The 25,743-nt window shown below is 51.5% G+C and overlaps 1 protein-coding gene across 2 annotated transcripts; it reads right to left on the bottom strand.

The window, feature by feature from the left end:
- Positions 1–2,984: 2,984 nt before the first annotated feature.
- Pdlim4 (PDZ and LIM domain 4) lies at positions 2,985–17,207 on the bottom strand. 2 transcript variants are annotated; one of them, XM_051180688.1, is made up of 7 exons: positions 17,031–17,207; positions 12,128–12,279; positions 8,120–8,198; positions 4,188–4,369; positions 3,839–4,002; positions 3,414–3,531; positions 2,985–3,296 (listed from the first exon to the last, which is right to left on the bottom strand). In XM_051180688.1, the coding sequence occupies exons 1-7, from the start codon at positions 17,121–17,123 to the stop codon at positions 3,092–3,094; spliced, it is 993 nt and encodes a 330-aa protein (XP_051036645.1). In that variant the 5' UTR covers positions 17,124–17,207; the 3' UTR covers positions 2,985–3,091. The 2 variants fall into 2 exon arrangements, with proteins under 2 accessions (XP_051036645.1, XP_051036646.1); XM_051180689.1 differs by having other exon boundaries at positions 3,095–3,296; positions 3,414–3,622.
- Positions 17,208–25,743: the final 8,536 nt, after the last annotated feature.

The raw sequence follows: 25,743 nt of genomic DNA, 5'->3' as shown, positions 1-25,743 counted from the left end.
TCATATAAGGCTAATTATACAATCTTTCATTGAGTATATTCATTTCCTCTGTGCTACTGTTTCCAGTGTGTGCTGTTGTATGGGTGAAAAGGGTGTCACTTAGCCCAGGTCAGCCTTGAACTTGCTACAGTCAAGGATGGCCTTGAGCTTCTGATTCTTCTCCCACTACCTCCCCAGTCCTGGAATTACAAAGCTTATAGGAATTGTAGTGAAAATGAAGACAGCAGAGGGAAAAGGATGTGTGTGCGCGCGTGTGTGTGTGTGTGTGTGCGCGCGCGTGTGTGTATACATGTAAATGCAAAAGTTGATGCGCTCCCACACCCTTTGGGGTCCAGCCAGGTCACAGATCGCTCTAGGCTGGTTTCAAGGAGAAAATAGGTAGTGCCTGTCCAAGGCATGAGAATAAAAGGAATGTGGTGCATTCCATGGAGATAGAACTTCTGACTTTCTGGGGGGGGGGGGTAGGAAGGGGGTCTCTGGAGGAAAGACCCCCATGCTAGCTCTCTCTCTAGATCCAGAGAGCTCCCCAGACATGGTTCAGGTGTTTGTTCTTCCAGGGCACAAAACACCTAGTCACTGACTACTGGAAATGAACAAGAACATCTCTGACATGTTTGTAAAGGAAGAATGAGGTGGAAAGATTAACTGTTAAACTCTAACAAAGTCATAATTAAAGCAATGTGATGTCACAGGACCAGCAAATAGATCAGAGGAATCAAATCCAGCTGCAAGGTTTCTGGTCTCACAGAACCCGGTTAGAGAACTTTAAGATCAGAAAGCAATAGAGGAAGACACCTAACATCAGCCTCTAGTCCCCACACACCTGTATACACACACACACACACAGAGACACACACACACACACAGACACAGAGAGAGAGACACATACACACACACAGACACACACAGAGAGACAGAGACACACACAGACACACACAAACACATAGAGACACACACAGAGACACACAGAGAGACATAGACACACACATACACAGAGAGACACACACAGACACACACACACACAGTAGGGTATGGAAAAATCCTAGCAATTATTGATAAGAAGTTAAACAAACCCAGGGTAAATGGACAAAAAGTTTAGGGTAATTTCTATGAGAATTACTCTTAGTGAGTGAGGGGACACTCTGTTCCCTGCTGTTGTTATTCCAGCCCTGGACATGCAGCACGCTCATGGTGACAGCTGAATGATGGAAGGCACATCATTAGTCATCAGAGCAAGGAAAAGTAAAAAACCCTATGTGCTGCACTTTATTTACAGTGAGGGAGGGGGTCCCATTGCACGTAGGTGGTTAGAATATGAACTGACAGCCTTCTGTTGCCTGTGATAATGCAAGATATGCAGCACAAATGGACAGCATTTGGGTCTATTAAACAAATAACCATGGTACTTTCTCACCCAGAGCAATCAGGAGGTGGGGGGGGGGGGTCACAGGCTAAGGACCCAAGACAGCTGTGGGCTTGGAATGCATATTGGTAAATTAATGTGTTGTTTGAGTTCATTGAGAAGCCGACTCTGGAATCTGGGCTGCTCTCTTCTCCACTGTTTCTCTCCCCCTCCTTCTTTTTACATGCAGTGGTATTCGGGCTGCATGTATGTCTGTGTGAGGGGGTCAGATCCCCTGGGCCTAGAGTTACAAACACTTGTGAGCTACCATGTGGGTGCTGGGAATTGAACCCGGGTCCTCTGGAAGAGTAGCCAGTGCTCTTAACTGCTGAGCCATTTCTCCAGCCCCCTCAAAGTACCTGACAGGGAGGTAAGAACAGCACAACAGCCCAAGATTAAGAACACCATGCCTTTAAGAACAGCTGAAAGTGCATCTCACCAGGCATCATTACCCTTGCTATAAAACCACCAGCTGTTTATCCCACAGAGGAGCTAAAGCTCAGCTACAGAAAGTTCATGAAGAAACTTCAGTTACTGCCTCAGCTTCCCCAGCCACTTTCTGCTGGATGCTGTGGCTGTCCATTGGTTGATGTCATCTCTATCTGCTGCTGTTTGTATTTTCATTTGGAACTTCACCTGAGGGAAGTCTCCTTATTAGAAACTCCAGCTGACTGCCCTAAAGGGCCTTCCTTCCCCCAGTCAACTCTTGCTGGGCATTCTGAATGCTGTTGGTTCTGTCTTGCTTCTTACCATCCATCCATCTGCCATTTATCCTTTTATTTTATCTTACTGTATGTTTAATGTACGCACTCATTCAAAATCACAAATATGGCTCCAGTAGATCATTCTCCAGACTGTACAAAGCACAGCTATCAATAGTCACTCATCACTAACTTTGTAACTTAGAAGTGAGAGTCTGAGTAAGTTTATGTAACCAAAAGGCACAGGGCAGACCCCACTTTGAGTGAACTGGGGGCATCTGAGGAGTATAGTATTTCTATTGATGCTGGAAAAAGAACCAGGCATTTAGAGGGAAAGTCCCGGGCTTATGTTCTTTCTAAAATGCTGCCTTTTGTCTCAGGATGGAAAAATCAAGCATGCCCCCTAGTGGGAGGATGAAGAAAGAAGCGGGGAGATGGTAATGAGTTTGAGTGGACAGAAGGACAAAAGAACCTGGGAAGAGAGAGAACCTGGAAGTGGGTACCACCATGGAGGTCACGAGGGGCCATCTCTGACCACTCACTCAGACAATAGTCACACTAGGGCTTTCGTAGCCCGTACTTATCTTTGAATATTTCCTGACTCTTTGGACACTCTTTCTTATCTCTTAGTTCTCAGCTATCATCTTTCCTAACCTTACCCAAGCCAAACTCCTTGTTACACTGCAACACCAGACCTCACTATTAATGAAGCCATCGCTATGACTTAGTCTGCCATCCAACCTAGACTACAGGAACAACACGAGACCTGTCTGGCTCACCACTGAACCCAGTGTCTAGAACGGGCCTGGCACTTGAACTAATCTTACAGCACATTGGAGCTTAGGCCTGGACTGGAGGTTGGCAGGACAGACACTCTCTGGTCCCAGGGTAAGGAGAGGGACTTTATTTGAGAGGCCAGGAGGACATATATTTACACGGGCCCTGAGGGGACATTAAATGAAGCAGGGGAGAGGCAAGATTTTCCAGCTCAGACGAGTTCCACCTTGGCGTTGGGGTACACAGCCACAACATCATACCCCTCTGGTGGCTTGACTCGTGCCTTGGCATGGTTCTCACAGTACAGCCGTTCATCTAGGAAGAAGTATCCACGTTGCTTGAGATTCAGACCACAGTCACTACACATGAAGCACTCGGGATGGTAGAGCTTGTCCCTTGCCTTGACGATGGTTCCTCTGTTGTGGAGAAAAGAGAGACAGGTGACTGACATATTCTAGGACAATCCTCCATCTAGGGCCCTGGAGAATAGAGGTGGAGTTGTGATGGTGCAGGCGGGCAGGGTGAGTACTCACACAATCCCGTGGCCACAGCGTGTACACTCTGGTAGCCCCTGCAGGCCACTCAGCGGAGCACCCAGCTTGCTGGCTGCTGGCTTGAGGTTCCTGGGACCACCAGACCCAGGCCGCTCCCCTGAAATCCAGAGTGCAGGTGGTATGAATGGGGTAGGTGAGATAAGGACCCCATTTCTGCAGGATGCTGCTTCTGGGCCCTGGCCAGAAGCCTAGAGGGGAAGCACTTGGTTGGTATGAGGTGGGGGAGGGCACATGGTGGTGGAGTTGAAATCAGAGGTTGAAGGCTCAATGAAGGCACGGAAAGGAGTTGAGGAGGGGCAAATGGCTGGAAGGTGTAGATTGGTTGGGGTTGAAGGTTGGAGGGTGAGCCAGGGCCCTGTAGGGAGAGGGGGAGGCAGGTGAGATAAGTTGTTGGGGAGCCTTACCACCTTCGCCAGCCTCTAGCATGCCTTGCAAGTAGCGGAAGGATCCAGACTGCTTGGGTTCTGAGGCTACTGGCTCTGCAGGTTCCCTTAACATCTTGTAGACCTCTGAACCCAGGTCCACCCTGCAGTCCCGGTTCCGAGGAAGAACCCTGGCTGTGTCGGCACTGGGCAGGAGAGAGATGGAAGGCTAAGAATGGTAATTCCAGCCTTGGTTCTGGCAGCCTTATAAGTCAGACTATAACCACATGAGGCTCTAAGATCAAGTCTCAGGGCCAGAATGGGATCCGCTGAGATTTGACAGATTAGGAAGGATCTGGGTGTGGCTTCAAAAGCCTGGCCTCTGTCTTACCTGGGAGGTGGTGACACATGCAGAGCGCTCATCTGGGCTGGCAGGGTGACATCATTGCTGCTGCCATTGTGAGGGACTGGAAGGCAAGGTGGCTGACCATATGGAGATCCCAGGCTTGCTCTGTTGTCATCCAGCCCAGTCCCAGAGACTGAGGACCGTCTGCTGGTCGCTGGACTTCCATTCTGTAAGAGTGAGGCCTGAGGCACTAGGAGGCCCTCTGACCTTGGACCACTCCTGCTGACTCTCCACCCTGCTATGCCAGTCCTCTGTGTCCACTGCTGACCACTGCTCTGACGTCTCTAGGCGATGGTAACAGCACTAGGAGCCCTCCGCCCTCTGGCTGTTGGTGGACATGTACTTTCCTTCACCCTGCTATGCCTCTATCTATGTTGGTTAGCTACCTGTGTGACATTCCCATGCTTCTGCACTCAAGCAGCAAAGGGTCCATGGCTGGAAATGCAAGATGGACCTCTTAACCTGTAGTTTTGTGACGGGCTCTTCAGAGGGAAGTCTGGGGTCCAAGGGGGCTGCCATGAGAACAGCTCCTCTGGGCCTGCATCCTATCCCTGCTCCCTGCTTTTGTTGCTTTCCTGCGGAGCAGCAGACAAGGAGTAGAGACTGGGCCCCACTACCCCAAGAATAGCCTGGTGTCTATGGTTGGAAGAACTGGGTGAAGAGTGGCCTGAGCTTGCCTATAATGACAGAGTGGGTCTGAACAGGGTCTGGGTGCCTGTGTATATGCAGAGTCCAAAGTGCTGATGTCAGCCCACAGGCACACAACTTGTCCACAGCAATGTGAACAGGGGCACACATACTCTCACAAGTGCATTTAAAGACACATACATAGGTAAGGACAATACACACACACACACACACACACACACACACACACACACACACCAGTCAATCTCCCCACATACACCTTTACCCATGTAGGCAAGGTCACACACACTGGTGCCACTAGTCATCCTGGGGAAGGCCATGCGGCTAAACCAGCATGGCAAGTAAAGCAGCCTCATTTAGTTCAGGCCATGATGTGTCTCAGCCTGGGGGATAATATACCTAGGCCTCTCTGCTCTGCAATGTGGACCTGGGTGAAAAGGGAAGGGAATGGTCCCTAGCAGGAAAGAGGCCAATTTGGGCTCAGGCAGCTTCTAGCACTGGAACAGTCAAGCTTACCAGGCTCTGACTTGATTGCAGGATGGAATCCCCTGGGTTGGGCACCCCTATCCCCAAATTTCAACAAAGACAAGAGGCCCCCGTTGGCCAAGTAGGGACCTATCAATGCTGCTGTGGTGGCAGCAGCAGCAGGACCCCTGGTCCCCAAGGAAAGAAAGGCCCTAGAAATCTGAGCACTCTCACACATGTGTGTGCAGGGTAGACAGGCAGGCAGGCAGGAGGGGCCTCTAATGGGGACCAGATGGGTTGTGGTCCTTAGGGGTATGACTGGGGAGGGGGTGGGGCTGAGCTCTGCATGAGACTTCAGTGGAGAAGGGGGAATGGGAGTCAGGAAGCAGAGGTTGGGAGGGTGGAGGTCCCTCACTTGCCCCCCCCTCTCCCATCCCCCACTCCTGCCCCGGCACCCAGCAGGGTGTGGGAGCTGACTGCGGGGTCATCAGTGAGCTACGGCCCCTCCCATGGCCACCCACGCAGCAGCTTCTCTAGGTCTGAACTCAATGGTGGCCTCGTGTGTGTTTGAGTGGCAGGCTTGACCAGCCACTGGTGCACTTTCTTCACCTCTGAGCCTGTTTCTTCCCCTAACCTGGAGAACAACGTGATGGTGTCGGTATCATGGCTCCTCAGGATCAAGTAGGAGGACTGGCTACACCAATCACTTAGCAGGCACGGTGTCAGGCTGGAGGGCTGTCACGGGAATTCCTGCACAACCTATCCTCTGTCTCCTCTCTTTGGCTGGCAGTGTACCACACCTTAGGCTCCCTGCTCTGAGCTACAGCCTGGCGCTGGTGTGCTTGGTGCAGTCTCAGAAGAGTGTCAAGAGGGTGACTAGACATCGGACACGGACACTCAACATAAACGGAGGTGAACACTGCACCCAGAGGAACAGGTGGCTCTCTTCAAGGCTGAATCCGCTCTCAGCAGTCTGGGAGTTCAAGCCCCGCCCCTTCCCCCACTTCCCCCCAGAGCTTTCCTTAGTGCTGTGCTGCTTCTGTCCTGGGTAGCTCACATGCCCTCTGCCTCACATGGGCTTGAGAAAAGAGGGTCTCCTGTGGCCTTACAGAGGATGTGCTCCTAAGGCTACGGTTACTCTGCCCATTCCACTTGGGGATGCTTGCCAGGGGTGCTAAGTGTGGTTTCCTTCCCCCTCTGATGGTTCTAGCTGGCCCCACCCCCACACTCAGAGGGTGGGAGCAGTGTGGGGACAATGAGCCTTGTGTCTGTGTTCCTGGGGATACAACCCTGCAGGGGTGGGTAGGGTGTTTTTGTCACCACCCATGGAGCCCACGACCTTTTAAGTACAAAAGGGGGGCAGCAGCGGGGGGGGGGGGGGGGGGGCTGCTCCGTGGTTTGTGGGAAATAACTCTCCTTACAGTAAGGGCCACCACTGCAGGCACAGTGGCCTTGGAAGGAAGAGAATGGGGGCAGGAGAAGCTGCTCTGCAGCCCTAGCCACCAGAGCCTACAGAGAAGTCACTCTACAGGCCCAGCCTCCCCAGCCTATAGGGGAGCCACTCTGCAGCCCAGCCTTCCAACCCCAAAGGGAAGAAGCAGCCCCTGGTCCCTGGGGCTCACTGGCCCTGGTCTCTGATGACTCCCTCCACTCCCAACCAGGCCTATGCTGTCCCTTTCAGCACTGGCATCCCCAAAGGAGGTGGGTTTTCTCACAGGACTGGTGTCCCCAAAGGAAATAGGCTTTCTCCCAGGACCTGTCCACCTTCAGCTTCTGGCTGCCTGCTTGTTTACTGCCAGTCTGTCCTCTCTTCCCTGCCCACAGGACCTCAGACAGAGCAAAGGACACTGCTAAGATGCAGATGTTTTCCAGGACAAGCTGAAGTCCAGGATGAAGGACCTAAGAGCCTCTTTGGTAGACATGCTTCCCCCATCCCTACCCTCTCTGCTGTGATCTCTGTGACCCCATGGCACACTCACCCCTGGGCTTGCAAGTGCTCAATGGGTACATTTCCTCTTCCGACACCCTGTCTAGGTCCTAAGGTCTGAGCTTGGATGCCCTTCCTCTGGGGAGCCCTCTCTAACTTCTTGTTGAAACTTCTCTCTGCCCTGGCCCTTTTCCTTCCGTATGAAGAAAGCAGGTGAGAGCAGGCCTTGCATGTTGAGTGATCTGCATCAAGTGACATCACAGATTAGCCCAGGACCCACCTTGTCCAGTTATGGAGCAAGCTCTAGGTATCTGAGTCTAGTGCACTTGGCTACCCCTCTCACAAGAACCTACTGCATCCTGCTCCCCTCACTCTCCTGATGACAGCTTCTATGTGACATAGAATGAGAACTCTCCAGCCTCCACCAGAGTACATAAGGCTAGCACAAGACAGGAGTGGCCACAGCCTAAGCTCACCCAGGGTTCTAGGCTGCTACACACCCCCACCCCCCATCTCTGTTCAAGCCTGTTGATTTCTTTTTGATCTGGCATCTCTGAGTATGGGAGTAAACCTTAGCTCAGTGTGTGGAAACCTTGAGCCAAGATCTAGCCCAGCCCTAGTCCATCGCAGGCACCCTTGCCAAGAATGCAGGATTGCTTGGAGTTGAGACAAGCCCACTGCAGGTGCTCACCACCTCAAGAGCATGGGATATAGGCAGGCATGGGCCATAAAAGCCTTCTCTTTCAGTATATGTCCTGGCCATCTGAGCATCAATGTGAGAATTCACTGGTACAGGTGAAATCTGAACCATGCCTGGCTCCTCTACCCTGGCCTTGCTCTGAGCCAGCTGGGCCAGGTCAGCAGTGTCTGTACATACCTGGGACTCAGGGTCAATGTGGATCCTATGTGCTTGAGCTTTGTCATCAGGGGCACCGGGCCAGTTCTTGCTCTCAGGCCTGCAGCAGGAATTGGGGTGGTGAGATATGTCTGCCTATCAATCCCCCCAACCCCATGCCTGGGAGCCAGGGACAGGAAGGGTTAGGCTCGGGGCTCACAGGAGGGAGAAGGGTGATGTCTCAGCATTTCCCCTGTTTAGCACAGTGTCTCCCGAAGCAAGGAGCCACAAGCTCAGGTCTGCTGCCCTCCTGAGGCAGGGCTGTGCATTCCCTCCCCTGCCAATGGCCTCATGCCTTCCTGATCTCATTCCTGAAGAGCTTGCAGCTCAGACACTCTTCTTCATAGCTGTGGCCTGTAGAAACTCCTCTCCAGGAAGCTCAGATCACAGCAAGCTACCCAGGCCTCACACATGGATTAACCGGGAGCCAGTCCGTTCATCCTCTGACCTCCACAGCCTCTGGCCGGGGCTTGGGTGGCGCTCAGGGAGGTGAAATGGAGGCTGTAGGGGAGCACCTCCCCTCCTGCTGCCTCCACCCACTCAGGCAGAGTCATCACTGATGTCTGCCCAGCCCAGATGGGAAACAGGCCATTAGGAAATTCCTGCTTCACCATAGAAACCAAAGCCAAACACCACTCAGGAGGGAGAAAAACATCGTAAACCTGCCATAAGCAGGACAGACGGGACTAGGCCCAGCCCTGCCACTCAGTAGCTCTATGAGAAGCAAGCCAGGAGGGTGTTTGGACCCTGGATTGGCAGGCAATGTATAAGCCAGTCTGGCTAGACTGTGGAAATAACGTCCCTCAACCAAGAGGCCTCCTGAGGCTTCTCAGAGATCAGTCCTGTCTCCTTCCCCTTGCTGCTTCAGGACTTTATTTATTTTCTTCTTTGTTTTGAGACAAGGTCTCTCTATGTAACCCTGGGTACTCACTATATAGACCACGTTAGCCTTGAACTTAGAGAAGCCCACCTGCCTCTGTCTCCCCAGTGCTGAGATTAAAAGCATATGTACCGCCACTCCAACTCCATGGCTCAGTGACTTCATGCTGTGAGAGACTCTGTGCCCTCACCTCTCTTCTCTCTGCTCATTGTCCCCTGGAGGCCAACCCTTTCTTCATAGCCTTTGTCTCTAGTCACTCAGCGAGGTTCCTGAGTGACAGTTTCTAAAAGAGCTCTAACCAGCCGGGCAGTGGTGGTGCATGCCTTTAATCCCAGCACTTGGAAGGCAGAAACAGGCAGATCTCTGTGAGTTTGAGGACAGTCTACAAAGCTACACAGAGAAAAACCCTGCCTCAAATAAATAAATAAATAAATAAATAAATAAATAAATAAATCTAACCATACTTATTCAGACTCTGAATCCTAGTATGATAAACCAGGAATGCCTTGTTTGGCTATTTTGCTTTATGTTTTCCTAAACATCTGCCCAGAATGGCACAAGCCTGGTATCTAAGGGTCAGACCCCAGTGCCGTGAGGAAATGGCCCAAGGTGTCAGATAAGACCGGAGGGTTTAGTCATGTACTGAGCTCCACTTCAGGCTATGCAGGCGACTCCAGCTGCCCATCTTTAAACAGATGAAGCCAAGTTTGGGCCATGCGAAGGTACCAAGGAATGAAAATAGAGACTATTGATGGGAGGAAGGGCCTGATCCACAGGACAGGCCCGAGAGATATGGTCTGACTTGGATTATTGGATGTCTGCCTTTGACTCTATGTAAATTAAGTCTAGAGGGAGACAAGGCCTCTCCTATACATCTCAGTCTGTGGGGAAGCTAGCAGGAACCCGAGGTGGGGAAGCTGTTCTAAGCGGAATGGCCAGTCCCTCATCAAGCCAGGTCATTAGGTTGATCCTCTGCAGAGCCTACAAAGAGGGTGGAAAGTGTGTCTTGTGCCCAACATAGGCCCTGATGAGTGAGCTGGACAGGGAGCAGGGACAGAGACCTTGTAGGCAGGCTCAATAGAAAGAGGGTTGGGCTGAGGATCTAGTCTAGGTAGCCATGTTGCCAAATCCCTCAAGTATAGTATGCACGGACCGGGGATAGATGAGGGAGGGAAAGCCTTGGGTTTTCATTCTGACCGAGTGAGCCTGGCACCTCCTCACCACTCAGTGTCAGGATCACAAGGCAGCCCTGTTGTGGGACTGAAGAAGTTTGGGGTGAAGGGTAGGGTGGAGTAAAACCCTCGCTGGAAGGCAGATAGCCCTGTAACATGGACCATGTGCTCTCATCTGCCCCATGGCCACATGGTGTTCTGAGACTATAATTCCCAAAATGCAACAGGGAAATGGCTTCCTGGCTCCATCCTTGCCTAGATCGGAACAAATGACCAGGGAAGGAAGGAAGGAAGGGGACCTCCACCCCACTACTATCCCTGACATCATTCTCTCTGGGAATCTCCTGACTCAGGACCCTGTGAGCCTCCCCACAGCTCCACCATCCCTAGGGCTGCCCTCATTCAGCTAGAGAACAAAGCCAGAGGTGAGTCAGGGCCCAGGAACCCAGCCAAGCTGGGAGGCCTCAGAGGCTACTTGCGGGCAAAGCTTCCCCTAACCAGCTATGCCTCAGTCTGGCAGAGAGTGAGGGATGGGATGTATGGGAAAGGAAACATGGGCTCATGGAGCTCATATGGGTACCTAAGATAGAAGGGTCTAGATGAGGCTGAGGAGTCCTCTGGGTGCCCAAATGGAGCATATACTTGCAGCTGGGCTGCTCAGAGCTAAGGGAATATCTGAGATTCCTGACCCTAACAGGGACCTGGTCACAGGCCAGGCACAAACAGGGGCTACCTCATAAGCCCCCTCATCATGTTTAAAGGCTCGGAACCGATGGCTCAGTCAGGCATGGGTTAACTGTGTTGTGGTTTGGGGTTGGTTTCGCCCACACAGATCCATAGGGGGTCGTGGAAAGTCCCTGTTAGCAGTGAATGTGGCAAAATTGAGTTGTGTCTCTGGATCCATGCAGGGAGGGTGAATGGAGAGATCCCAGTCAGCTAGAATTAAGCCAACTGCTTGTGGGAGTTGATTAAAGAGCCAGGGCCTGAGCAAGGCAGAACCTGAACCTTCATCCCAGCACCACCTTTGGGGCAAAGTTACTTGCCCCCAACCCCATCCCTCCATAACGGGCTACACAGCATTATGGGCTGCACAGCATTACGTGGTCCATGGAAGGAAAACTTGTTCCAAATCCAGATTTAACCAGAGCAGAGTCATAGGCCCTGGTAAAGACAGCTGTGGAGGCAGAACAGCTGTGGGATTGGTCAGAAAGATTGGCAGCTACTAGAGAAGGAGAAAGGGGTGGGAGGAGAGGGAGGGAGAGGCAGGAGAGAGAGGGAGAGAGAGAGAGAGAGCGCGCTCTTACTCTGGATGGCCTGCTTATGTGACTTTAAGTGTCCTCTATCTACCTTGCTAGTTTCATCTATAAAGTGGGATTACACTAGGTATTACATTTTTAAGTTTGCTTGAAGATGAGCTGGTCACCAAATTGGTCCCTTTGAGAAGGGGAAAGGACTGATGTGGTTTTTTGTTGTTGTTTTGGTTTTGAGATAAGATCTCATTACTTGATTCAGGTTAACCTTGAACTCTTACCACTCTTATCTCAGCCTTCCAAGAACTGGGATTATAGGTGTGTGCCACCCCGCTCAAGATCTTATTCCTGCTGCCACAAGGGCAGCAAAGCACTCTGAGCTAACTAGTGCTATTCAGGCACTATGACAGCACCAGTCGCTAGGTCTGGGCATGGACTGGGTGCTCCGAACTGAGGCAGAAAGGTTGTGTTGGCTCAGCTCACCAGGCTGGCCACACACACACACACACACACACACACACACACACACGCACACACACACCCCTTCACGTCCTATCTCCTTTTCAGCTCACCAGGCTGGCCACACACACACACACACACACACACACACACACACACACACACACACACACACACACACCCCTCTTCACGTCCTATATCCTTTCCAGCTCAGCCTGCCCATCTGTACCTGCTTACGGAGAGTGTAAGGTGATCATGGCAGCCTTTAATGCGGCTCTGGGCCTCCAGGTGTGTCATGAGTTCTGTACTCTCGCCGTTGATGGCTTGGATCAGGTCACCTGGGCACAGGGCAGCCAGGGCCGCTTTGCTTCCAGCATGAACCTGTGGTTAGAAAAATCACATGGTTGGCACAGTTATCATGTGGCCTTCTGCACTAGCTTTCCTTCAACCTCAGATCCTGGCCAGCGTGGCCTTATGCCAGTGTGAGCCATGGGTGGGCAAGCTAAGAGGCTGGCTGAGGTCCCCTTGTGGCCTCTGATTTCCAAACCTTCTCCAGCCCCTACAAACCTGGGACAAGTGAAATGCTACTTTATAGTCTGTGTAAGTACACTAAGACATGCAAGGGACACTCAGACACACAAGGATATAAATGACCAGACACACAGAGCATGGACATGTCATAAGTATTTTACACTGACAGTGCCTTACAAACATTGACCTGTCACCCCATGCTATGGTTACTCCATCTCAACACCTCAAAGGCACGGGACAGCACTCACATCTTTACTTACCCAAATGCTGTTCCTTCCAGCTGGTACACTCTTCGGATTCTGTAACCCTGCGTAATAACTAGCCCACTCATCCTTGTCCTTTAGTGCTCAGCACAGAGCCCAGTTCCTCTCAGAGTAACTCTTTGTGCCCTCATTGCCCGCATCCCTGCGTTGCCGATGCATCATTACAATTAGAAGAGGGAGGTGAGTACATCACTTCCTTAGGCAAGTTCAAAGCCATCTAGTCCTAGCTGCCATGGCACCTGTACTCTGGGGTCCTAACCCCATCCATCTCTGCATCCCCTCTATTGACCCTACGGGTTCAAGCACTTTGGGTCACCAGGTGAAGGTCATGTGATGAGGGAGGGGAAGATCACAGAGATGATTCAGTAAGGACCCTAGGGGACTGAGATGGCAGGGCACCCTGGAAACAGACTGGGAACAGACAAGGAAGGGGCCTTCATTCTTGCCTAGTATGAACAGCCAGTACCTCTCTGTGGCTTGAGAGTTGCCAGGGACCTTGTTGCTATCAGTGGGGCTGGGGCTGGCAACCCAGGCAGGCTTGGCTCAGCCAGTTTCTAATAGAGTGGACAAAGCTAGGTGCTGGCAGTTCCTTGGCTACAAGCATGGTGTGGGCACTGCCCAAGCTGCCTTGCCCTGAAATAGTCTGCCTCCATAAAATATTCTTTCTCCTCCCAACCCCATGTGTATATGTGTGCATGTATGTGTTTACGTGTGTGTGTGTGTGTGTGTGTGTGTGTGTGTGTACTCACCTGTGTGTATAGAAGTCAGAGGTTGGCATCGGTGTCTTCCTCTATTGCTCTCTGCCTTTATTGTTTTGAGACAGGGACTCTTACTGAACCTGGAGTTCACCATTTTTGGCTAGACCATCTGGCTAGTGAGCTTCTGGGCTCTGCCTGTCACCACCTACCCTAGTGCTAAGGATAGAGGCATGCTTTACCATATCCAGCTTTCACATGCGTCCTCAGATCCTTCTGCAAGCATTTTACTTACTGAGCCATCTCCCCAGCCTGCACCTGGCTTTTTAATGTGGGGGCTGGAGATTAAACTCAGGTCTATGTGTTTACATGGCAAGCACTTTACCAACTGACTTATCTCCCCATCTTGCTCAAGGAAATGTCTCTTTTAAAGTATGATGCCCTAGCCAACCAGTCCACCGTAAATATTCGCTCGCACCAGGCACTTGCACAAGCCTGTCCTCTCGGGGCAGGTGCCCACTTGGCACCATCCGGTCCCATTCTCCTGTCAAGGCTCTGTCGGAGTTCCCTGCTCTTCCTGGATACCTGATCTGTGCCAGAACTTTGCCATGTCTGGCACAGGGTAATCTCTCAGGCACCAGGTGAGGCCAAAGCTGTTCTCATGCCTACTGACAGATGAACAAAGATGGGGTTGGAGCAGGAGTGCCTTGTCCCTGTCCCCTCACCGGACAGGAGTCTTCTTCCTCAGGGCTAGCTGGCTACAAGATGACTCAGCTAGCACAAGGGGTGCATTCAGGTCCCTGTAGGTGGAGGAAGTTCCTGGAAGCAGAGGTGGCTGGGATGTGGCCAGCTCCATTGAGCTTGGGGAGTTCTGGTCAAAGAGGGCGCGAAGCCAGGAAACCGTGACTCCCAACTGCCCTCTGCATGCATTGTCTCCTAAATTCTCACGGCCCATTTCCTAGACTAGGCAACCGAGATCCAGAGAAGGCAAAGAAATGTTTAATTAATAAACAGCTGAGCCAGAATTCTAACCTAGGCTAACTGGATCCAAATCAAAGCTTACACTGTTAACCACTGTGCTTCTCTGCAAGAAGTATGGAGATAACATTCCAGGTAGAAGCCCAGCATTATAATGGCTTACCCAAGGGAGAGAGAGGGAGGCTGTGTGACTTGTAGCATCAATAGTGAAGGGAAAGTGGATATGACAAAGTCAGAGAAGTTGCAGGGACCAGATATTGCAAGGTCTATAGGCCCTGGGATGAGACACTGGGACTTCTCATGGGGCTGGGAACCATGGAACATTCTAAACATGGAAACACAGAATGTGGTAGAATTTGGTCAGCTGTCCAGCTGTGCAGTTCAAGATAACCAGACAGAGAGAAGAAAGATGGATATCAGGGGCATGAGTCAGCCACCTCACCTGCTACATTCCAGGCCCTGCTGTGGCCACTGCAGAAGCCTGTGGTGGGTGGGAGTCACAGAGGGTCACATCGTCTCACCAAACAGCCATAGCAAACTCCAGACAGTCCTGCATTCCAGGTCATAGCCCCCTTCCTTATGTATTTTAACTTGTCTGTGCTTCAATGTCCCCATCTAAAACCCGAGGCCAGGAGTCTAAGGATTGTAATGGGGACATAACATGGAGCATAGCATCTCTATAAGAGGCTAGGCATACAGCAATGCTCATTCCAAGAACTGGTTGTGGGAAGGTACTAGTACCAACATTTGATAGGATGGAGCTTGGCATCCTGTGATGCTTGGAAAAGGCCAGTAGTCATTACAGTTTGCCTATAAGGAAGAAGCCCTGTACACTGACCTAGGGGGTCCCAGAGGCTACCTGGGCAAAAACTGTAAGCTTCCAGCCCAGCTAAACAATCAGCTCCCCTACTGTTTGCACAAGGCTGTCCCTTTCTACTGGACTCTGGGTAAAGAGGGCTCTAGAAACACAGAAAGGGATCTATAAGCCCTTTAGTGAGGACACTCCCACATCATCAGTCCCTGTATTGTTGCCCCTGAGGTACCTGCTAGGCAAGTTGTGGCCTGTGCCTCCCCAGCTCAGTAAATCTCCCAAATCCCACCCTAACCCAGGCTCAGTCATCCTGGCTCCTTGTGTCTGAGCTATTGCCACATGACTGGGGGATAACGGGGATTCCTCTCTCTCCTAAACTGTCTATCCACCAGGGGCCTCTACCTCCTCCCACCAAGCCCCCATCAGTGCCAAACAAGGCCAGGGCAGCCTTTGCTGACGTGTGGAGGCCTTTGCCTGTTGGACAGGCAGCCGCGTGGGCAACAGATGTCTTAGCTCTCAGCCGCCTGCGGCAGTCAGCCGTGGCCACTGAGCCTGTCAACGGCCTCACACCCAGAGTGCCTGGTCTGCTGGCTGGCCTAACACCCTCACCAGGTCCTCTCCTTGGCAGACACATAGTATGATCCACCAGGCAGACATAGATGCTCTCCCCAACACACACACACACACACACACACACACACACACACACTGGCATCTCTAGGGGAACAAGGAGATGAAAGTCACCCGGATATATGCTGAAGGCAGACTTTGCTTAGCCCCAGGGACCTGGTGGTGAAGACAGATGTGGGAGGCCTCCTACGACAGCTGGTCCTGCCTGTCACCCAGGCTCCCATATAGAGGATTCCATGATTCCACACCCATCGGGTGCCTATCCCTTCCTGAGAACTGAGAAGTCTCTAAAACTTGGCCCAGCCTTCAGGGCCAGAGGAAGCAGTAGAGTGGGAGAAGGTGGGTCTCGGTTCCCTAATACAAGTTCCCCAAAACTCAAGCAGCCTCTGTGCGGAGAAGTGATGTCCATATCCATCCCCTCCCTCTGGACCTGGAGCCACCAAGGAGAGAGCCTGGGTCTTCTCTTTTGGCTCCAAAGCTGGGGAATCCCTGCCTCAGGCCCTGAGCTCCTCCCCTGTGCTATCTTCAGACCAAGTAACTCCCTCTCCAGAGCTGTGCCCCTTCCTCTTCCTCCTCTGCCCCAGGTCTAGGAGCAGAGTATAGTCCTGGGACCCTTGAGGACCCGGGCTGGGGCTGTACTGGTCCCTGGCTTTGTGTTGGTTTGTAAGGAGTAGGAATCACATCTCAGAGTCTCCCCTTTGCCTGGAAGCCAACAGCCCCTCTTGGTCACTTCCCTAGAGTGACTGAGGTCAGAGAGGAGCAACTGAAGTTCAGAGTGAGGAAGTGGATGCACTTCTCAGGGCAGCAGACCCTCTAGGGCCGCCCAGACTTTTGACAGGGGGAGTGGGCTTTCAGTTACTTTGCCCCAAAACTTTAGGCAGGGTTGGGTCTGAGGAGTTTTCTGGGCCTCTGTAGAGCTGTCCAGACTCCTTGCTCAAGTCGGAGGGTTCTTCCCTGGCCCACAGTGACTTCCCCCAAAGAAAGTCAGCGGGAAGCTGACTTTATGAACTCTTGGGGAGTCTCACCAACAAATGGGGTAGACTGTTCGGGAACGGGGGTGGGGCTGCGCTGCTCTGCTGGAACTCCCTTCCAGGGCAAGCAGGTCACCCAGACCAACCCTCTGCTTTCAAGCTTCAGACACGTCGAGGATCTGGGTCCTGGGTCTACCACAGGACAAGTTCTCAGCTCCGGGACCACCCCGCTGCCCCGCGGGATCGTACTCACCCGCGAGATGGTGAGGGGCGCGCTGAAGTCCCGGCCGCCCACCAGGCGGAAGCCCCAGGGTGAAGGGCCGCGCAGGGTCACCGAGTGGGGCATCGCGGGCTGGAGCTACAGCCGGGAGCTGGAGTCGGACACGGAGGAGTCGCCGCCACCACTGCCGCCGCCGCCTGGCCGCCGCGCCCCGCCCCCGGCCTGCCCGCCCTCGAACCCCCCTCCGTCCGTGCCCGCGCCCCGCGCACACCGATTGGCCCCGCGGACTCCCGACCCTCCCACTTTGGGGGCTCTGAGGACCCGCCCCTCACTTTCTCAGGCTGCACCCCGCACCCCCCACCCGCTTATTGAAGCCCCCCAGAATAGAGTCTGCTCCGATGTCTGGGTCCCGCCTGGCTGCGGAGCCGAGCCGACTGTGGAAGCTCAGGAACCAGGCACTGGCCCTTTGAAGTCGCTTTTACGGGCCGGTGCTCTAGCCCGGGGAGGGATGCAGGGCTGCAGTGGCTCTGATGGGGGATGGGGCCGCGCCTTGTTCCCAAACCACTTCCAGGTTCTGGCGGGCCGACCTGACTCCCCACCTCTCAGCTTGTGGAGCCCTCTGAACATAACATACCGCTGTTAGAACCTGGGGCCTGAGTAGCCAGACCCAGGGCAGCAACAGGCTGTGGTTCTATTATGGGTTTGAAGGTAGGGACGGGTGGAGTAGAAACAGAGAGGTGCCCAAACTAGTTTGCAGAGGCCAGGCTGATTTCCTAGAGGAGTTGACCTCTTTCTGGCGTCTAGAAGCAAGGTGCATCATCTTTCCAGGTATCCCCGCTTCTTGGGCCTTCTCTTGCTGCCACCCCCCTTCGAGCCATCCTGTTTGCAAGGAGTGTTGTGTCTCCTGGCTTTCTGGAAAGGACAGTGGCTGGAGCAGTGACTGTCTCTGAGTAGAGGAGTGGAAGTATTTGGAGCCCTTCCCCCAGGGCCCTTCTCTCCCTGTGGGGATGTCTATTAATAGCTTCTGGGGGTGCCATGATTTGTCCAGACCACTCTCTGGGAACCCCAGTCTCACCACATCAGATGTCAACTGTTTCCCTAGACTCAGAGGCAGCTCCTAGCTTAGTCAATATTCTTGGCAACTCTTGGTGTGCTCTGTTAGATGCAGGTGAGGGTTTGGATGAGAGCAAGGGACTACTGGATCTTCAACATCTGGCACAGAGAAGGACCAACGACTTCGGAGGCACAAAGTAAGGATGTCCCATCCAGGGATGTCTACCTGGTAGGAAAGGTGCTGCCATCTCCTCAACTGGGAAAGGGACATGCATAGTGTGTGTGACAATGGCGCATTGTTTGGGGGAGGGGGCCGTGAGGAGGACACACAGAGACAGTGGGCTCACCATACTGTGTGGCAGAGGAGGTTTGTGGTGGGCCTCATGCAAACACGAGCCCCACAGGGACAGACATATGCGAGGGGCTGTTTTCAGCATGGTCTCTCAGGGCTGTAAACCAGAAGCTCCCAGCAATTAGATCTCACTAAAATGGAGTAGAATGAGTTCAGCCACCATTTGCCACTGGTTGTCCTAAGGGCTGAGCATACACTGTGGGCCATGGTCAAAGACCCCACATCTGGAGTCTTAAGAGCCACAGCAAATGTGACAGTGATGAACCGTGCTGTGGGTGGGGAGAACAACAGGTAGGTCTTGAGGAATCTGTGGAAGTTCCCACCCAATGCACCTCATAGTGGATTATGGGAACTTCCTTGAACACCCTTGTTTCCCTCTATCCATTTACACATCTCCAAGATCTGCCACCTTCCTATCCTGAGACCCCCTCAGTACTTTGGGGGTGGTTCAGTATTCCTTAATATGACCTTGCTGGCATTACAATCTTTCTCCAAAAACTTCTCTCATAGGACTGGAAATGAGAGGGGCAGAGGGAAGGAGGGTGGTTTTAGAATCTGCTGTATAAAGTGTCCCATGCTGTTACGCAGGGTTTGAACAGCTTAGAAGGATGCAGAATATCAGGGTCCATGGCTGCCTGCATGGGCTCTTGGTGACATCCCTGACCTGAGAGCATCACCTATAAATGAATTCTCCCACCAGGTAGTGGTGGTGCAAGCCTTTAATCCCACCTCTGGGCAGGCAGAGAGGCAGTCAGATCTCTAAGAGTTCGTGACCAGCCTGGTCTATGGAGCTAGTTCCAGGACAGCCACAGCTATTACACAGAAAAACTGTCTGGAAAAACTTAAAAAAAGAAAGAAAGAAAGAAAGAAAGAAAGAAAGAAAGAAAAGAAAAGAAAAGCATTCTCCCATCGGAGAAAGGCCTGAGGAGGCTGTGCTCCTGAAGGGTAGAGGTAGTCCTTAGCAGTGGACATACCATGCAGCTATTCCTAAGGTAACTTGAAGTTGAAACAGCAGGTTAGCTAAGCATTAGGTCCTATGGCTTCTCCAACACGTCTAAGACTTCCTCCATGAAGGCCTTAGAGTTCCCTTCCTGCCTTGATGGCCTTGGTTCAGGAAGGTTGCTATGCTGCTGAATCCCTATGGTGGAGGTGTAACAAGTCACAAGATAGCCACAAAAGCTGGAGGCTTTCTTAAGGTGAGGATAGGTGGTGGCTGATCATGGCTCAACTCTGCTCTAGTGGCCTTCATGTGTCCTCAGGCATATGGACTGTTGAGTGTAACCAGTCTGCTCATTTCATGCATTCCTTATTCATCCAGAAAAAAACAAAAACAAAGGCGTATTGAGTGGCCTCTATGTGCCCAGGCCTGGGGCTGCCAAGGGCTTGGATTGAGACATTTATGAGGACAAGAATTGGGTCTATCTCACTTTTCTCCAATACGTGCCAGAGAACCTGGCTATTAACATTTGCTATTAACAATGCCATAACTGTTATGGGAATCATTATCTTGGCTTATACCTTGGCCATGATTCAGAAAGAGACCAGGAGAGTATGAGGGGGGCTTAGGAGAATGATGATTTCTTCTTCTGCTGCCTTAGAGACCATACTTCCATACTTAATGGCCTTGCCCTTCATGGGAGCCCCAAGTGGCTCAGGGCATGATGCCCAGGCTCTTTATGTGTAGCCAGGACTGTCCAAGGCCAGAGGAAACCACAGTGCTCTTTCCTTGATGGGTTGGCAAAGCTGGCAGGCTCCAGCAGGAATGGATGCCCTTGGGAGATGCCCTTGGACGAAAGGGAGGGCAGGACAGGAACAACTTCAAGCCTGGGGAATGCTCAGCTCAGACTGTCCAGGGTACACACAGCCAAGAGTGAGGTGGGCTAAAGTTGGTGGGCCAACTCACACTTGAAGAACCTTCTTGTGAGGCCACAGTGATGGCCAGAGGACTAAGATACTGACCAGCTGCGGCCCAATGGTCACTATCTGTGGGTGGAGCCTGCTGTAGTCAGGCTCAGCTCCTTCAAGCCAATGTGTTCCTCCTTCAAGACCCAGCTCTCTTTCCTCAGCCACTAGCCTAGCTGGATATCTTCATCCTTGGAGGCATGCCTCTCCTTTTGTGTCTAATCCACAGTTCTGACCATGACAGGGTCCCAGAGAACCACCAGAGGAGAGAACTGAAAGATTCTTATTTCTGTGTCCTGTCTGGGCGAGCTGTAGGCCACATTCCCTCTGGCCACCTAAGGACATGTCTCTCAGTAGCCTGTGATTGAGGTCAGGTGCTGGTGAGTCTGTGTGCACATAGTACAGCAGGTCAAGGGAGGGCTGCTTGGGTCCCCTGAGGGATTAGATCTGGGCATTATAGTGATAGGGAGCTAAGTAAGGCCCTAGACAGGGTCTGAGTAGACAGTCAGAGGCATCATGGTCCAGGCAACGGGCAGAAGGTAGGAGGGTTGGAGTGGTACAGCCTGTAAGGTGGGTTGGGAACTATGCCCAGCGTGTACTGGGAGGACAAAACTCTATCCAGAGTGCAGCTCAGCTGGCCTTTAAACTGTGTTTGGTTCCACAGAACACAGAAGAGGGTGTGGCTGTGGCAAAGGGACTTTCCCAGCTCCGGTTTTGTGCTGTTCAATCCCTGAACAACAACTTAGGAAATGCTGACTGTGTGTCTAGTCTAGACCGGGTCAATGGGGCTTGAGAGGCTGGGGTTTGGGGTGCTAGGTACCATCTTTAAGGGGGTAGAGATGTTGGAAGCTCTGGAGGGAGTCAGTCTCCCAGGGGCCAAACAGGAATGAAGCAGACTCTGCCAACAGGGGCCTAGTTGCTGGCCTTGAGCCAGATTCCAGGGCAGATACAAAAGCAAAAACAAGGCTCTTTAGAAAACAGATTCTGGGGGAGGTGTGAGGGCCCACCCCAAGCTCACACATTTCAAGTGCTTGTGGAGCACAGATGCTAGGTGGGTGCCTTCCTACTGTAGTCCTTTTGCTGGTAAAAAGCTGTGTCTCAGATGTCCTTGTAGTCAACACCCGTGTTTCTGTCACCCAGTCAGACCTGCTCTGATTCTGTTTTCACAGAGGAAACCAGCTCGCTCTAGGACCCAACAAAGAGACTGCTGGGTGGCAGGGTGGGGACAGGTGTATCCAGCTGAGCCCAGGAGGCCCTAGCCCTGAGGCCTGGGAGATGAAGGGTGTTGAGATGGATAGCATCTCACACAGGGGTGGCAGAAGGCAGGTGGGGGAGGCAGGGGTGGCCCAGCCCTGACAAGGAGGTGACAAGACAGCCTGTCAGCCATGGTGGTGAAACCCATGTGATTTGTTATTGAGCAACTGAGACCTTGAGGTAGCAGTCCTAAAAGACAGCGCAGCCTCACCCTTGCCTTAGGGTGACCCTCATCTATTGTCATTCAGGCCAAAGGATGCAGGCAGCCTGCCCAGGATTACCCAGCCTCTCCCAGCTTAGAATGTTGTATTTCTCCCGGTAGCCCCCATATCAGCTACTTTTTGTTTTTGTTGCTATGATAAAATACCAGACCAGAAAAACAAAACAAAAAACCACAAACAAAACGTAAGTAAAGAAGAAAGTGTTATTTAGCAGGCCATGGTGGCACACACCTTTAATACCAGCACTGGGGAGGCAAAGGCAGGTGGATCTCTCTGTGAGTTTGAAGCCAGCAAGATCTACAGAGTGAGTTCTAGGACAGCCTCCAAAGCCACAGAGAAACCCTGTCTTGAAAATGAAAAACCAAAAAAAAAAAAAAGAAGGAAACGTTATTTATACTCATAGTCAAAGACTACAGACCACTATGGTGTGGAAGATAGAGAGGTAGGAGGGTAAAGTGAACAACCATGTTACATCCTCAATCAAGAAGCAGAGAGATGATCACATGCACTCACCTCACACCCTTGCTTTTTCCTTTCTACTCAGCTTGAGACCTTACCCAGACCAGGAGGTGATGCCACTCACACTTGAGCTTTCCCTCCCCCAGTCACACCTCTCTGGAAGCACCCTCACAGACATGCCAGGGGCATGTCTCCCAGGTGATTCCAAACCCAGTCAAGTTGACAATGAAAAGATGAAAATGAATCACGATACTTTTAAATAGAGCCCCACATGAGGAGCTCTTGGCTTTCCCTGGCAGCTGGAAGCTTCTGTTAGTCCGGGTACACTAGGTCTCATGAGGGCACAATGCTTCCTTTTACAAATCAGCTCCTGGGATGAGCGACCGGGATGTGTGTTCATCTATGTGTCCTCAACACTTTTGGCCATGGCTTGCCCATCGACACTCCCAGATGAAAGCAAGGATCCTTCCTTTCCCAGCCCAGTAAAGAGAGGTACCGATGCCAGGCAGTACAGGAAAGGTAGCACCAAAAGAGCAGAAATGATAGAGAACAGACTCTGCGGCTATGACGATCCGGTTACTGTGGTTCCCCTGCCTGACACACTGCTGTTTGTGGCTGTACGGGCATGGACTCCTAGCACAGCTGTACAGCTGTAGCCTTAGTGTTCTAGCGACATTTACAGACACACTTAGCAATGGCCCGACCAGGATCATCTATTCTCAAGCTTGAGGACCCTGGAGCTGGGAAGTTCCAAGCCACGGCTCCGTTTCTACATCTCCAGTGAAAGAAAGACGAGAGATGTGAAAGTGCTCTTTCCGGAATTGTGGCACAAGCTATTTAGGATTTGTCCATTTCGTCAACGCGTATTTTTGAGCCTTTTGTGTCAGGCACTGTTTTAGGACCAACAGCTGAACAATTAAGCCTTTGTAACCCACACAACTGTATTGCTTCACTTGGAAAAAACTGCAAAGATGAAAATTCCTGGCTCCTCTTCTCAGGATGGAGCCTCAAACCCCCAGTGCCCATGAATTTCTCACTAGCATATTTGAGGCCTCTGTTTCCTGCTCCTGAGGGGTCATAAGGCCAGATGCTAATGGGACAGAGGGTTCATTGCGCATTGGCCTATCTCCAGTCTATCTTCTCAGACCCATCCTTTCTTCTTTATACTGTCTAAGTTTTCTGAGACAGCGTTTCTTATTGCCCCATCAGGCCCCAGCTCAATATGTAGCCAAGGATGACCTTCCAGTCTTGATCCTCCTGTTTTCATCCCTGCCAAGGTCTAGAATCACAGACATGTGCCTCCAGGCCAGTTTTATGTGGTGCTGGAGCTCAAACCCAGGGCTTTAAGCATGCTAGGTAAATAAATTGCCAGCTGAGTTGTGTTCCCAATCATCTACCCTGTCCTCTCTGTCTCTGAGGGTGATGTTCCTCATCACAGGAGTAGTTCCTTTACTCTGCTCAGTGTTGGTAAAGTGTTGCGCCTAATGGTACCCAGTAGCTAGTGGTGACTAAGTCACAGGCTGGCAAGGGCTATTCAAGGCTGATCTCACCTCTGGGTCTGGCCACTGGACACCCCAACTGTGACCATCCCGTGTGAGCCTAACCTCCCATGTTGCCTAGAGAATGGGGCAGAGCCATGCTGCTGAAGGCTAGCAGCTGCCAGCTGGCCCAGAGGTCTGGGAACCCAGGTGCAAGGAGCTATGGGGATTAGAGCAGGAAAAGCTGGATCCAGGCCTGTGAGGGTGAAACTGGACTTAGGCTGCTGGAGACCACTGTGAGAGTGTAGCAGAACAGGGCCCATGAGTCAGCCTATATTTTGGGTGGCTATTTTCTTGGCTTCATAATCCCTCCTCATTTTCTTTGTTTCCAAAGAAGTCTGTTGCTGTACACATCTGGGCTCAGCAGTGAGGTGTGGGAGGCAGCTCTCATACTCACTGACAAGGGCTGTGGAGTGCTCATGCATGTTGAACCTCAGCCTACAGGATGCCTAGCCAGACTACATGCTTTCTGGGAACTCACTGTATTAATGGGAAGGTGGACCTGTCTAAGGGATAGAGGGGCCTTGCCCACCTCTCCCACTTGGGAAGCCAGACTATGCCAAGAGAATGTGAGAGTGCAAAGGAAGAACTCATGTGGAGGGCTGAAGAAGAAAGTGCTCCATCTCAGGGGAAAAGGGAAGAAAGGGCTGGGTCTGGGCTCGACCTAGCTCAGCACTCTGGGTCTCACAAGCCCTGAGAAGTGGCAGTGTTCAGGACTGAGACAAGTTGACTTCAAAAAGCTGTGGCATCAAGTTTTGGAGCATGAAGTATTGCTGGCCCAGGGAGGGAGTACAAGTGTTCTCTTTCAGAGAAGCGTGGTGTTCCAACGCCAGAGAGATGGACTGCTTCCAAAGTGCTTCATGAGGATCTGTTCCCTAACACCAATCAGCCCCTGTAGGAAACGGTGGGCTGAATGTAGCCAGTAGGGAAACACTGCTACTACTACTATCCTGGGAATTGTTTTTCTGGAATTAATAAAATTGACTGGACCTCATTAAATCTGATTATTAATTTATTAGACTAAAAGAAAGAAATGAGTTTTGTGATTATCTCAAAGGATGTTTGATAAAATTTACCAGCTATCCACAAAGCACAAAGGAGAGGAAAAGAATCTCACCAGGGGAGAGAGAGAGAAAGAGAGAGAGAGAGAGAGAGAGAGAGAGAATATCAGAACCTAAAATTCAGTGTTGGGCTTAACAGTCTAGAAAGTTCCATTAATGTAGATCCAAAACAATGTTCTGTCCACCACTATTGGTCAATGTTTCTTTAAAAGTTGTAACTAATAAAATAAGATAAAAAGAAGAAATAAGAGATAAGGTGGTGGCCCACACCTTTAATCCCAGCACTGCGGAAGCAGAGGCAGGCAGATCTCTGTGAGTTTGAGGTCACACTGGTCTACAGAGCGTGTTCCAGGACAGCAAAGACTATGCAAAGAGAGCCGCTGGTAAAGGAAATGAGTAACAAGCAGTAGACAGAGGCGGCCGTCAATCTTTGTGGATGTGAATGCTAGTCCATCTAGAATGCCCAGGAGAGCTATTGTGAAGAAAGGTGAATCCACAGCTCTTTAAAAGCGTTAAGTCATAGATAATTTTAAAATGGGATGAAAATGGGATCTAGAGAGGTTGTTTGACAATTAAAAGTACTTGCTGCTCTTGCAGAGGACTTCAGTCTGGTTCCAAGCACCCATGTGACAGCTGATAACTCCAGTTCCATAGGATGCACTCAAGAACACACATAAAATAAGTGCATATTAAATTTTTTAAGGCTGGCTGGTGGTGGTGCATGCCTTTAATCCCAGCACTCAGGAGGCAGAGGCAGGAGGATCACTGTGAGTTTGAATCCAGCCTGGTCTAAAAAGTGAGTTCCAGGACAGGCTCCAAAGTAACATAGAGAAACTCTGTCTCAGAAAAAAAAAAAAAAAAAAAAAAAAGAAGAAAGATTACTTTAAAGGTCAACTGAAAAGATAA

The sequence above is a fragment of the Phodopus roborovskii genome, unplaced genomic scaffold, assembly GCF_943737965.1.
Source record: "Phodopus roborovskii unplaced genomic scaffold, PHOROB, whole genome shotgun sequence".
In the NCBI taxonomy this organism is placed as follows: Eukaryota; Metazoa; Chordata; class Mammalia; order Rodentia; family Cricetidae; genus Phodopus; species Phodopus roborovskii.
Note: the sequence above shows the minus strand (reverse complement) of the source record. Positions and strands in the feature narration are given on the sequence as shown.

Bases quoted from the DNA above. Each gene is read 5' to 3' on its own strand.
- Pdlim4 (XM_051180688.1), bottom strand. From the start codon at position 17,123: ATGCCCCACTCGGTGACCCTGCGCGGCCCTTCACCCTGGGGCTTCCGC. The intron at 12,280-17,030 runs GTGAGTACGATC...TTCTAACCACAG, and splicing joins CGCCCCTCACCATCTCGCGG to GTTCATGCTGGAAGCAAAGC. The intron at 4,370-8,119 runs GTATGTACAGAC...TCACTCTTACAG, and splicing joins ACATTGACCCTGAGTCCCAG to AATGGAAGTCCAGCGACCAG.